Source organism: Gorilla gorilla, chromosome 3 (genome assembly GCF_029281585.2).
Source record: "Gorilla gorilla gorilla isolate KB3781 chromosome 3, NHGRI_mGorGor1-v2.1_pri, whole genome shotgun sequence".
Classification (NCBI taxonomy): domain Eukaryota; kingdom Metazoa; phylum Chordata; class Mammalia; order Primates; family Hominidae; genus Gorilla; species Gorilla gorilla.
This window is the reverse complement of record NC_073227.2, coordinates 108,988,305-109,001,297: the sequence shown is the minus strand read 5'-3', so window position 1 is coordinate 109,001,297 and position 12,993 is coordinate 108,988,305. Positions and strand designations below refer to the sequence as shown.

At 37.6% G+C, this 12,993-nt stretch overlaps 1 protein-coding gene across 12 annotated transcripts in view; it reads right to left on the bottom strand.

Moving 5' to 3' along the window:
• HERC3 (HECT and RLD domain containing E3 ubiquitin protein ligase 3) overlaps nucleotides 1-12,993 on the bottom strand; it is a 116,677-nt gene that overhangs the window by 25,445 nt on the left and 78,239 nt on the right. For 5 of the 12 annotated variants that reach the window (XM_019025381.4, XM_055384649.2, XM_004039110.5 and 2 more), the window contains 5 exons: nucleotides 7,391-7,414; nucleotides 7,209-7,298; nucleotides 5,497-5,667; nucleotides 3,389-3,532; nucleotides 2,298-2,464 (listed from right to left, as the gene is read on the bottom strand). In XM_019025381.4, the coding sequence (XP_018880926.1) occupies nucleotides 2,298-2,464; nucleotides 3,389-3,532; nucleotides 5,497-5,667; nucleotides 7,209-7,298; nucleotides 7,391-7,414 (596 nt within the window). The remainder of the gene's footprint in view (nucleotides 1-2,297; nucleotides 2,465-3,388; nucleotides 3,533-5,496; nucleotides 5,668-7,208; nucleotides 7,299-7,390; nucleotides 7,415-12,993) is intronic. The other 7 variants (XM_055384648.1, XM_019025382.4, XM_055384650.2 and 4 more) reach the window with 3 other exon arrangements.

Genomic DNA, 12,993 nt, shown 5'->3' with positions numbered 1-12,993 from the left:
TATCAAGAGTTGCCTGGAAAGAAAAGTCCTAGTGTGGAATTTAAATCTGCCACCAGTTAATCAGCCAAAGTCATTACTTGAGATACATAATTCTCAGCCACATAAGCAAAGTAAGGGACACACATTTCTGTTGCTCTCTAGCCTTTTCTTTCAGTTACCAAAAAATTAACACTGTCTGGGTCTCCTGTGCCACTTTTTAGTATTACTTCTAAGTTTTTTCTTCCACTCTGTGTGTCCTCCCATCCTTTATAGTTTCTCAGTATTGGTGTCCTATACGAGAGGGATGCTCTCATTTATGGAGGTAGCTTCATCAGTATCCCTTCTCTACAAAAAGATGTTCCCTCCCGTTAAAGTTGTCCTTTTATATACTTGATCTGATGTGACCCAAAACCAATACAGAGAAACTCAAGAATAAAAGGAATTTTAAGAGCCAGAAAGAGAATAACATAAAACAACCCCATCAACAAGTGGGCAAAGGATATGAACAGACACTTCTCAAAAGAAGACATTTATGCAGCCAAAAGACACATGAAAAAATGCTCAGCATCACTGGCCATTAGAGAAATGCAAATCAAAACCACAATGAGATACCATCTCACACCAGTCAGAATGGCAATCATTAAAAAGTCAGGAAACAACAGGTGCTGGAGAGGATGTGGAGAAATAGCAACACTTTTACACTGTTGGTGGGACTGTAAACTAGTTCAACCATTGTGGAAGTCAGTGTGGCGATTCCTCAGGGATCTAGAACTAGAAATACCATTTGACCCAGCCATCCCATTACTGGGTATATACCCAAAGGATTATAAATCATGCTGCTATAAAGACACATGCACACGTATGTTTATTGCGGCTCTATTCACAATAGCAAAGACTTGGAACCAACCCAAATGTCCAACAATGATAGAGTGGATTAAGAAAGTGTGGCACATATACACCATGGAATACTATGCAGCCATAAAAAATGATGAGTTCATGTCCTTTGTAGGGACATGGATGAAGCCGGAAACCATCATTCTCAGCAAACTATCACAAGGACAAAAAACCAAACACCGCATGTTCCCACTCATAGGTGGGAATTGAACAATGAGAACACATGGACACAAGAAGCGGAACATCACACACCGGGGCCTGTTGTGGGGTGGGGGGGTGGGGGAGGGATAGCATTAGGAGATACACCTAATGTTAAATGACGAGTTAATGGGTGCAGCACACCAACATGGCACATGTATACATATGTAACTAACCTGCACATTGTGCACATGTACCCTAAAACTTAAAGTATAATTTAAAAAAAATAAAATAAAAATAAATATAAATATTAAAAAAATGTGGCTCTACTACTTTGGGAACATTGTGGAAGTTCCTCAAAAGGATAAATACAGAGTTACTCAGCAATTCTACTCCTAGGTATATACCAAGAGAAATGAAAACTTGCATTTGTACAAAAACTTGTGCACAAATGTTCATGGCAGCATTATTCATAATAGTCAAAATTGGAAACAACCCAATGTCCATCAACTGATGAATGGATAAATAAAATGTGGCATATCCATATAACGAAACACTATTTGGCAGTTTAAAAAATAAAATACAGTTGGCCCTTCATATCCACATGTTCCACATCCATGGATTCAACCAAAGGCCAATCAAAATTATAGTATTTGCAGAGAGGTTGACTGATGGGCACAAATTACATTTTGATAGAAGAAATACGACCTAGTATTTGATAGATCAGTAGGATGACCATAGTTTACAATAATCTATTGTATATTTCAAAATAGAATAATTCGAGTGTTTCTAACATAAAGAGAAATATTTAAGGTGATGGATATCCCAGTTACACTGGTTTGAACTTTACAAATTATATAATGTATTATATTATCACATGTACCCCCAAAATATGTGTATCTATTTTGCCTCAACAACAAAAACAGTTTAATTAAAGAAAGAAAATGCAGTATTTGCAGGGTGTAAAACCCAAGGATATGGAAGGTCAACTTTTCCAATCCATGGGTTCTTCTAGGGCCCCTGCAGGACTTGAGCACATGTGGATTTTGGTATCTGCAGGTTGTCCTGGAACTAATACCCCTCAGGTACCGATACTGTACCGATAACACAGGCAATGTCTCAAGCAAGTAGCTGCACAGCTACATCTTAGACAAAACACACATAACAGGGTCTAACCACAGGATGCAATAAACTCAGATTTGTACAGATGGTATTTTCAACCTTTAATCCTCATGCCAGAGGCAGCCACAACAGTTTCAGATACCAATCGCCTTTTAGCTTTGTACCTTCCTTCAGTGGGTGACAACTCCTTTAAGTCTTCCAAGCCAGGCTTTACATTGAGTAACTTCTTGTAGAGAGCCAATGGGAAGTGGAGATCGACCACAGTGGAGTTGTAGATAGCTAGTCCACAGGTTATACCAATCAAGTGAAACCAGTTGTGCTCTACAAAACACTTTTTAGGATATATACAAATGTGTTAAAAAGAAATGCAATGTTTCTGGCCTTCAAACATTCTACCATTTCCCTCAAAATATTTTCAAAATAAAAGAATAAAGGTCTCATTAATATTTAGTTACCTTCTGTAGCAAAGAAACACCCTGACAAAAGTTGTTATCCCTTAAAGATGCAATGTAGACAGAGTTAAGCATTTGTACCTAGTGATACAGAGAACAGCTCACAGTCATCTAGAGCAGGGCCATCCAACAGAACTTTCAGCCATTATAGAAACATTCTATTCTGTCCCATCTTATATGGTAGCCACTGGCTACATGTGTCTACCAGGCACAGGAAATGTGGCTAGTACTATGGAGCAAATGAATCTTTGCTGTTACTTACTTTTAAATAAATAATATATAAATAACCACATGTGGCTAGTGCCTAGTGGCTACCTTTTGGTATGGTGCAGATCTAGGAAGAAAACTCTCATAGAAAAAAATGTAAATGACAGTCTGATTGAAATTAGAACGCCTTTAAAAACTTAGCTCTCCTACTGAAGTTTCAAAAATAAAGTATGCATGCATGTGTGTGTGATAATATATTATCATAGTTATTAAAATCAGACATATTTGATTATTGACCTTCCATATGTCACAAAACCAATTTATCACACTGTTTCCTTTTACCCTTCTCAGATAACAAGACTTGGATCTTACCTACTAGAAATGGAAATGGGACTGAAGGCTCACAAAATGCACTATGAGGTCTTGGAAACAAGTATAAATGAAGACTGGATAAACATTTTAATTACTTATAAACATTTTGAATTATTATCCTTGTTATGTTCCCCTTTGCAAAGTTAGAAGTTAGGGGATTGGTCTGACAACAAAAAGGAAGTTTAATTTAATCCATCTGTTTAATTGTGACACCACTTACTTACCGTATCTGAAAACCACAAGAGATTTGAATCTTGATAATAGGTAAACATTCCATAGATGGGATTCAAAAGTTCTTTTAACAGCAAAAGAAAAAATTCCTTTGTAACACCACCGGCATCCACTGCCTCTTCACCATCAAAGATTACCTTAAAATAATAGAATAGAATTAATGCTTCAGGGAAATCTATGACACATTTTATCTCTTTTTAGCAGACCATTTTCTAAACTCAGGACAAAGGAAGGAAAGCATAACAAAGAATACACACTGATGCAATGAAAACTGCAAGGTGTGTCTGTTGATTATTGCTGGTGAAGTTTTAACAAGGTACTTATAGATACATACAATTTTTACTAGGTGCTTCAAGGGATACAAAGGAAGTCAGAAATTTACCATGTGTCCTTAGAAAGTCTACCATCTATTGGCTGGGCACGGTGGCTCATGCCTGTAATCCTAGCACTTTGGGAGGCCGAGGCAGGCAGATCACCTGAGGTCAGGAGTTCGAGACCAGCCTGGCAAACATGGTGAAACCCTGTCTCTACTAAAAATACAAAAATGAGCCTGGCGTGGTGGTGGGCACCTGTAATCCACTACTCGGGAGGCTGAGACAGGAGTGTTGCTTGAATCTGGGAGGCAGAGGTTGCAGTGAGCCGAGATCGCACCACTGCACTCCAGCCTGGGCAACAAAGAGCGAAACTCCGACAAAAAAAAAAAAAAAAAAAAAAGTCTACCATCTACTTAAGGGCAGAAAGACAAACATAAAAGAAGCAGAGAATACTTTTTATTTTTAAAGAGTCAAATATATAATGAGAGGTAAATATTCTGGCACATAGAAAAAAATGATTTTTCATTTAACTTGAATAAAAGAACACTTTCTGGGAGAAATCACTCTCAATAGGGTTCTTGAAGTAACTGCTGCATGTAGAAGAGAAGAGGGTATTCTAATCAGACACAGACATGGGCTCTGTGAGGGAGTGGAAGTGGGCATGATGGATACATAATGGTTATCAACAGTAACAACTACAGCAAATCAACAAATGACATGGAGTTTACTACATGCCAGCTGTTAAACTCTGTAAACCTAATCCTCAGAACAGCTTTATGCATAGGGTACTATTATCATCCCCATTTCATAGATAATGACTCGGGGAGAGAACTAAAAACAGCATTCAACAAAGCTTACACTTGTGGCTGTCTTCAAGATTGCCTAGAGCAGGACAAGAGTAAAAGTGGGACAGAGACTGGGACCTGGATTACACAGATGCCAGAAGAATACTGCTACAAAGTAAGAACTGCCTCACCTGAATTACCTATAGAAAACAGGGCAAAAAGAAAAGCTGTGTCAAAAATATAACCCAGAAGTTCTGGGGAGAACAACCAGGCAGATTGATATGACTGATGCTACTTATTAGGAATTTTGGAAAGGGTAACAATATTATGGAGATGATCAGTTCATTTCATGCCTATTACATTTCTGAAAGAGGAACTCATAACAAGATTATCAATAGGGATATGGAAGTTGTCTGAGGGAAAAGATGAATGACTTTAAACAATTTCAAATAATCCACTAAGTATTTCTGGAATACCTACTGCGTACCAAACATTATGCCAAGCCCTGGAAATATGCATGATATATGGAGAGAGAAATTTTTTTTCATTTAATAATTTACAGGTACTAGGTGTGCCTCTCATAATAGGCCAATAGCTTCCCAGATGATTTTACTACCTTTCCATTTTCCTATTTTACCTTCTTTCTCTTAAATCTTTGATATCTACAATCTTCCTAAATGATAGCTTAATAGTGGTAATTAGTCAAAGCTTTCGTTTTTGTTGTTGTTTGCTTGTTTTTGATAGAGCTGGAACTGGTACACCAAAGACAGCAGAAGACAAAGAAAGCACTCTAATCTTTCAAATAATCCAATGGCATTTTTATCCAATGTTACATTGAGGTGTTCTGTTTGGTGATTTGACAAAAGGAGGTGATTAAATTCTTGCAAAATGAATGAAAGAATGGCTGCACCCCACAATTTTAATAAGATCACTGCTGCTTAATCAACACTGTTCAAAGAAAAATTGCGAAGGTATTTAGAGGAATATCCTGAAGGAACTCACTTTGAGAGGCTTTTTCAAATCAATATCAGAATGAATGCTCAGCTCTCTTAGGGCATCTCCAACAAGGTTGTTCCTGCGAACGTGAAGGACCAGGAAGGGGCTTCTGGCCAGCAGAGGCTCCAGGGTGAGAAGCATGAAGACATTCTGCAGGTTGGCTCCATTGACTGCCACCTGGAATGGCACAGTCAAGAACACAATAACTCAGAGCACACGTGTGAGTTGGGAGAGCAGTCAGCTGTGCTTCTGGACTTGGGGGTGCTGACTGCATCTTCATTTTGTTAATTTTTTTCCCTCTTAACTTCCACAGATTTTCTAAGTTACTTATGTTTACACAGCACTCAAGTCTTTCTAATCTGGACTCACAGAAATTAACTAAAACAGTTTATGAATCATATGATCTATAATCAGGTCCAGGAAAGTGACTTAAACTAGCTGATTAATACTAAAATAGTATCATGCTTGAAGAAACATGGTAGAAAGTGGGTAAAAACCACAACTTTCAAAATGGCAGGAAAAGAAAGCTAATAACCACTTGTTAAAAAGAGTTATTCTTTGAAAAATGTTCATTTCTCTTGAAAACCTCTAAACTGTCAATATCACAGATATAGCAATATGAAAACAAACATATATATAGATAGATGCAGTCGAGCTGGAAAGAGACAGACAAGCAGACAGTCAGAGAGATGGAGAGGGAAAGATAAATGAAGTTATGTATCTGTATCTACCAATGGTAGGAAGTGGAGGATTTGAGCCGCTAATTCACAAATGGTTTTGTGGCTTGTCAAAATCAATTATACTTTATAATAAAAATGTGTATTTAAAATAAATTATTAAATAAATCTCTATAACAAGTTTTTATTCAACAAAGAATTCCCAAGTTCCATTTAATTCTCTATGTCAGGAGTCAGCAAACTGAGGCCCCACACATCAAATCCAGCCTGCTGTCTGTTTTTGCATAGCTCTTGAGCTAATAATGGTTTCTACATTTCTTTTTTTTTTTTGAGACAGAGTCTTGCTCTGTCGCCCAGGCTGGAGTGCAGTGGCGCAATCTCGGCTCACTGAAACCTCCACATCCCGGGTTCAAGTGATTCTCCTGTCTCAGCCTCCCGCGTAGCTGAGATTACAGGTGGGCGCCACCACGGCCAACTAAGTTTTGTATTTAGAGACAGGGTTTTACCACGTTGGCCAGGCTGGTCTTGAATTCCTGACCTCTGATAAGCCTGCCTCGGCCTCCCAAAGTGTTAGGATTATAGGCATGAGCCACTGCACCCGGCATGGTTTCTACATTTTTTTAATGGGTGAAAAAAATTAAATGAAGAATAATCTTTCACCACATGTAAAAATTATATAATATGCAAATTTCAACATACATAAAGTTTCGTTGGAATATAGCCATGCTCATTCATTTATATATTGTCTATCACTGCTTTTGTGCTAAAAGAGAGCTGAATAGTTGTAACAGAGACCATACGGTCCCCAAAGCTTAAAACATTTACTAAGTCATCCTTTTGCCAATCTCTAATCTACACAAATGTGTATTCACCTATGTGTGTTATATTCAACACAAAATTACTGAAAAGTTTCAAACAGTTTTAAGAATTATAATGGAATTTCAACCAAACATGTTTTCTCCTACTAGAAAAAATTACAACTGAATGTCTAGAATGGGAGAAACACAGTAAAAAGAGGAAATAATTTCTAAAATATGATACCTGCATCTGTAGTTCAGCATCTGTCTGTAACATTTTGGTCTTGGCTTGGGCATCAAAGATGAAAGGGTAGGAACAAAGTGTTACAGTATCCTAGAATAAAGCACATTATTGACAGTATTATACTATTCCACAGAAAGTATAGCTGTAAAAATATAAAAGCAAATTTAAAAAGGATCATTTACCTGTATTATTGATGGTCTAGCCTTCTGTGTAAAGAAAAATAAAAAGTCTCTTACTTAAATTGTAAAACCTGAATTTTAATCCCTCCAAAAGTAAAATATAAATAACAAAACACAGAACCAATCTGACTACTGGCCATAGAACTAACACCATTTGAATGGCTGACTAAATTTTGAGGGAAAAGATGTTTTGATGGCCACAGAATGAGAAAAAGAGCAAAAGCAATTAAAAAACATTTTCTTATGACCGTTAAAGGGCATGTCACTAACTCTCCACAATTCACAGCATTAATAGAATTCTCTTTTATAAGCAATTGAATTCCAAAAGAGCTTTACAACCTTGGCTTCACAGGTTAATTTTTGTTGGGTAAAATGGACAATACAAATTAGATTTTATTTGTTAAATGATGTTGCATCTTCCTACACACACACACACATACACACAGGCTGCTACTCTTATGAGAAACCAAGTATTTGGAAAGAATTTCAGGTCTTTCTAAAAAGAACTTTATCTAGTAAGCTGTCGCTGACTCAGCACTTAGACTAGTACTTGGCCTACAGAACACATTCCATCAATACGTGAATGCACCTGTGAATAAACTTTGGAGGGGAGTAATGGTAAAAACCCACAACCACAATGAAGGACATCTAGGAGATATGTTATAGTTTCACTTTTTGTTAAGTTACGTAACAAACATTAACTTAATATTAACTTAATAGAAACAAAAAAATCAACAATATAGGTCATGTTGATCTGTGGCAAGAATTCTCAAAAAGAAAACCATGGGTGTATTCTCAGAGATCTGGGAGTGCTCTATATTATTTCTTAATGATATCCTAAACAAAATTTAGTAAAACACATTAAGTTACATTTGTTTGAATAACTGCATTGGCATCATGTTATTATTTAATCATCCAGGTGTAGTGAGAAAAGAGAAAAGCAGTCTTGGCATGTGGATGCTCCATCTGCACCTAAGAAAAGGCCAGTGTGGTCCTGGCTTGCTGCATAAACATGGTTTAACAGCAGTTGAAGGAGAAAACAGAGGCGAGTCATCCCAGCCAGATGGGCGGTGGAACTCAAGCACCAGGACCTGACAGCAGGCAGGCCACATCCACAATGCAACTGGGGTTTGGGTTCAGTAAGACATGTTTGATCATCACATAAAATTAATGAGGCTAATCTGCATTTTATTGCTGTTAGAGTTTTGTTTGTATTTAATTTATAAATTTGGTTTGGTTTTATAATTGTACTATATCAGTACTATATGAATAAGCAGCATGTGCCTCCTTTTGTCCTTATGGATATTTAAATAAAATCATTTAAAAGCAATTTTAATTAAAATCTACCCTGTTAACCCTTTATAACTAGGTTCCTCCAGGGATCTTGGCACATTTCTCTAGACAGAGAAACACTAATTGAAGAAACAATTCCAGTCCAGTGAGATCAGGTATGAAATCCTGCATATATAATCCAGACCAATCTTACTCACTCTCATGCCTACATATCCAATTACTTTGAAGTTAGAAATCAAGATGACTAAAAACAAAAAAACAAAACCACACCATAAAACAGCACTATACAAAGCTAAGTCATCTTCTAGTCTAGGTACCTACAAAAGATATAAGCATCCTGGGAAAGAAAGTAGGCTTAAAACTGGTGCCAATATTCAGAATTTCCTAATCTGTCTCTCAGAAGAGATTAGTTTATGCAAAGCATTATCTGCCTGTTCTCAAGGGAAAAGAAAGATCTTGAATGTGTGTTGGTCTATAAAGCAAGATAAAGTTTTAGATATTTCAAATATAAAAGTCACTGTGGAAGAAGTGATAATAAAAACAGTTCTGGCATTACAGAGTCCGAGCCTACTTAGTATTTTTAAGTACATACTGACATTTTAGTTGGTGTAATGCAGTTATTTCAGACATCAATCAGCAGTTTTGTCAGTATTCCTTGGCTCTTTCCAGTCCCACTCCTGTTCTCTGACTCTCTCCCCCCACCCTCTTCCTGTAACCCCCACCTTGAGCCTCCCTGCACCCCTTAAATACCCACCTTCTGCAGCTTATAGTCCCTCTCAGCATCCCTCACCTGATCCCTTCCCTCACCCCAGAGGTGAAGGAACCCAGTTTTGGAAGCGGGCTGATCTCTCTACTGGAGAAGGGGAGGAGTTAAATTGAGGGCAGGGTCACCATTCTCTCTGTTGAGTGGGATGACTGGGAAGAAATCCAAAACTGCCTCAGTGAGGAGCCACAGCCAAAGCCAGAGAGACACTGCCCAGAGCTGGTGGTCTAGAGAAGTCTCAGGTGAGCCAGCAAGACAGGCAGGAAGATATGGAAGCCTTACAAAACAGAAGTGCCAACTCTAAGGAAGGCAAAGGATGGAGCGGTATTCAGCCAAAAGAAGCCGCGAATCTGTAGCAAAGGTCTGCTTATACATCCACAGACTTTTCGTAAGTCTGTAAGTTTTTGTATTTGATACATAATAATTTAATTTCGTTAATTTTTATTCTGTGAATACTGAATATTTTAGAAATTGTACTCACACTGGTATTTCCATATTATACAAAATAAATCTGCATGATTTTGTGCCACTATTGCTATTCATAACCTAGAAGGATGCATACGAACTGATAAGATACATGATTATCTCCTGAGAGGCTACTTGTCTTGGACTATCCATTCCTCAAAAATGAGTATCACAGACTTAAAACTAGTAAAGTACTAGTGGACCATATTTCAAGTCTCCCTGCCTGAAACGGGGCTGCACTGTGACCTAAGCTCATTTTTAAAGTATATGAAATAGAAGCAATGAATAAGTAAATGGGATAGAACAGAAAAATTGGGAATATCTTTTTTTTTTTTAAATACGAAGTCAACATTTCCTAAATGTGGCTGCAAGTGGGGCAGGAGGCACTACACGCACACCTGCAGTGCTGGAGAAGAAATACAGCCTCCTCTGCCTTAGTGCCTGTCTTGTCTCACACGTGCACAATACTCATAACTGGGGACAAAACACTGCCTGGCTGCGTCTCCTTTAACACATACAGCAAGATGTCGAGCTTTATCTAGCTTTTATTTTTTAAGTATTTACATTGTGGCACTGACTTTCCCCACTTGTGCTGCCCTCTAGAGGAGCCCACCACTCATTCACTCTGTGCTATTTGGTTTTTAAGTGCAGATAATGGCAAGTTACTGATTGAAGTAAAGGAACCACTACCACCTCTTCTTTAAAAGGAGTAAAAATCAGCCACTTTAGAATGTTCCTTCTGCACACACGTGTTAGATCCCTTTGGAATTTTTCACTGCTGCTTCTGGGCTAAACACTCTGCAAAGGTAGACACTATATCCATACATGTTTCCACTCCGTGACTAGCAGGCAGATGGCACACATTAGGTACTCAAGAACCGCTTAGTGAAAAATAGTTACTGAGGGCTTATTATATGCTAAGTACTCTGCTAAGCAAGGTCTTTCCATGCTTTCTCCCATTTAATTTCCACAATCTGTTATAATTCTTATTCACAAAAGAGGATGCTGGGCCTATAGAAATTAGGTAACTTGTCTAAGGCCATGGCCATGAGACCAGAGTAAGGAACTGAACCCAGGTCTTTTTGACTGGAGCATGTGCTCAATAATATACTACACAGCCTCAGCTAGTAACAAGATAAAAATGCCAACACACATCAAAAAAATCCATTTATTATTTAAAAGTAATTAAACAAAAATAACATATGAAATAGCTTTAGTACTTTAAACTTCAAAATATCAAGACATTTAAAATTCAATTTCTAATAGCATTGTACCTCAAACAATAAAAAAAACCACAAAAATCACAAAAGGCCACATACTAATTTCATGTAATTTTCCATATTTCTTTAATAACTATTATAGTTATTGAAGAGATGAGCATCTGTTATTCAAGATCTGATATTTATCAAACGTTAAGAGAAAGGAAGTTTAAAATATTGTAAAAGTTACTTAAATATCTCTACTCAGAGACTACTGTCATAATAATCTAGATTTTAACATGAGCAACTTCTTTTTCAGAGTAAAAAAGAATTACAATTTGTTAGACTTATTTTATTCAGCATCAAGTCACAGAAAGGGTAGATTAGAAATCAGAAGAATTGACTTTTACTGGTAATGAAATTAGTGGAAAAATTGTTTAACTTCCATTTCCTCATCTAGAAACAAAGCAGTTGGCCTGAATAATTCATCAGGCTTATTTTTCCGCTCATAATGTTATTATTCAGTGAATAATTATTCATAAATTGATAAAACAGAAGGGCTTATTTTTTAATAATTCCTAAATTTGAAAGTGAAAACAGAGTTCATTACTAGCCTCCATGTTAAATTTCCCAAGTCAGCCCATTTAGAACACTCTAACTCATTTATATTAAAAAGTATTTTCCTGGCCAGGCACAGTGGCTTACCCCTGTAATCCCAGCACTTTGGGAGGCCGAGGCTGGTGAATCACTTGAGCTCATGAGTTCAAGGCCAGCTTGGGAAACATCACAAAACCCCATCTCTACAAAAAATACAAAAATTAGCCAGGCATGATGGCACGCACCTGTAGTCCCAGCTACTCGGGAGGCTGAGGTGGGAGAATGGCTTGAGCCTGGGAAGCAGAGGTTGCAGTGAGCCAAGATGGTGCCACTGCACTCCAGCCTGGGTGATAGAGCCAGATCTTGTCTCGAAAAAAGAGTATTTTGTTTTCTCAGGGTAATCATAAAATCTTATTTAAAAATAAAACATTGTATGCATTTTTAAGTCTCTAGAGAAAAAAATACAACATTGTGTCTAGCATTCATCAACTATTATTTGACAAAGAAAACAATCCTTCTTGTTCAGTTAGATCAGCCTATTTAAATGTCTTGCTTTTGGAGACAACTGCTGACTTCCAAAAACCCCACAGGAAAAATATTGCCCTAATACTGGTGATGAACCTGCTACACTGGCAAGGACTCACCTCAAATCTGCTCCACATGGCTTCACAAAATACAATAACCAAATTATCATTCTGTTTTCTGACCTAACTCAAATTTGCACATACTCCACAGACGGGAGATCCTAAAGAGCCTTGTATATATCCCAAGCTGGTGTGCTATCAAAAGGAGCAGTTCCTGCCACGTCAGAGGTGGTAGGCAGGAATCCAGAGGCCCCTGAATGGCATATCTAAAATACGGTGAGACAGCACTTGGTCAGGGATGTGTGACACTTTCACACACATAATTCTCAATCAGAAGGGGCCTACAGGGTCCAGGTAGCTGACATATGATGACTGGAGTAGGCTGTCAGAAGATGATAATTAGCAAATGACCCTTCCTCAATGTCAGGGATAAATTAAGCTGCAGTGGGAATTGTGGCATATACATAAGCCTCATCTAAAGAGTCACTCTTGAACTCCAGCCACTTGGTGTCATATGGGAAGACAGGTCGTGTTGCCAGATCTTCCAAGTTTCGAGGAAAGCTAAAAATTCATATTTGTATGTGACTTGTTTTTTTAATTATGGTTTTAAAAAAACCTAACATAACATGTACCATCTTAAGCATTTTTAAGTGTACAGTTCAGCAGTGTTAAGTATATTCACACTGGTGTACAATTGGATCTCCA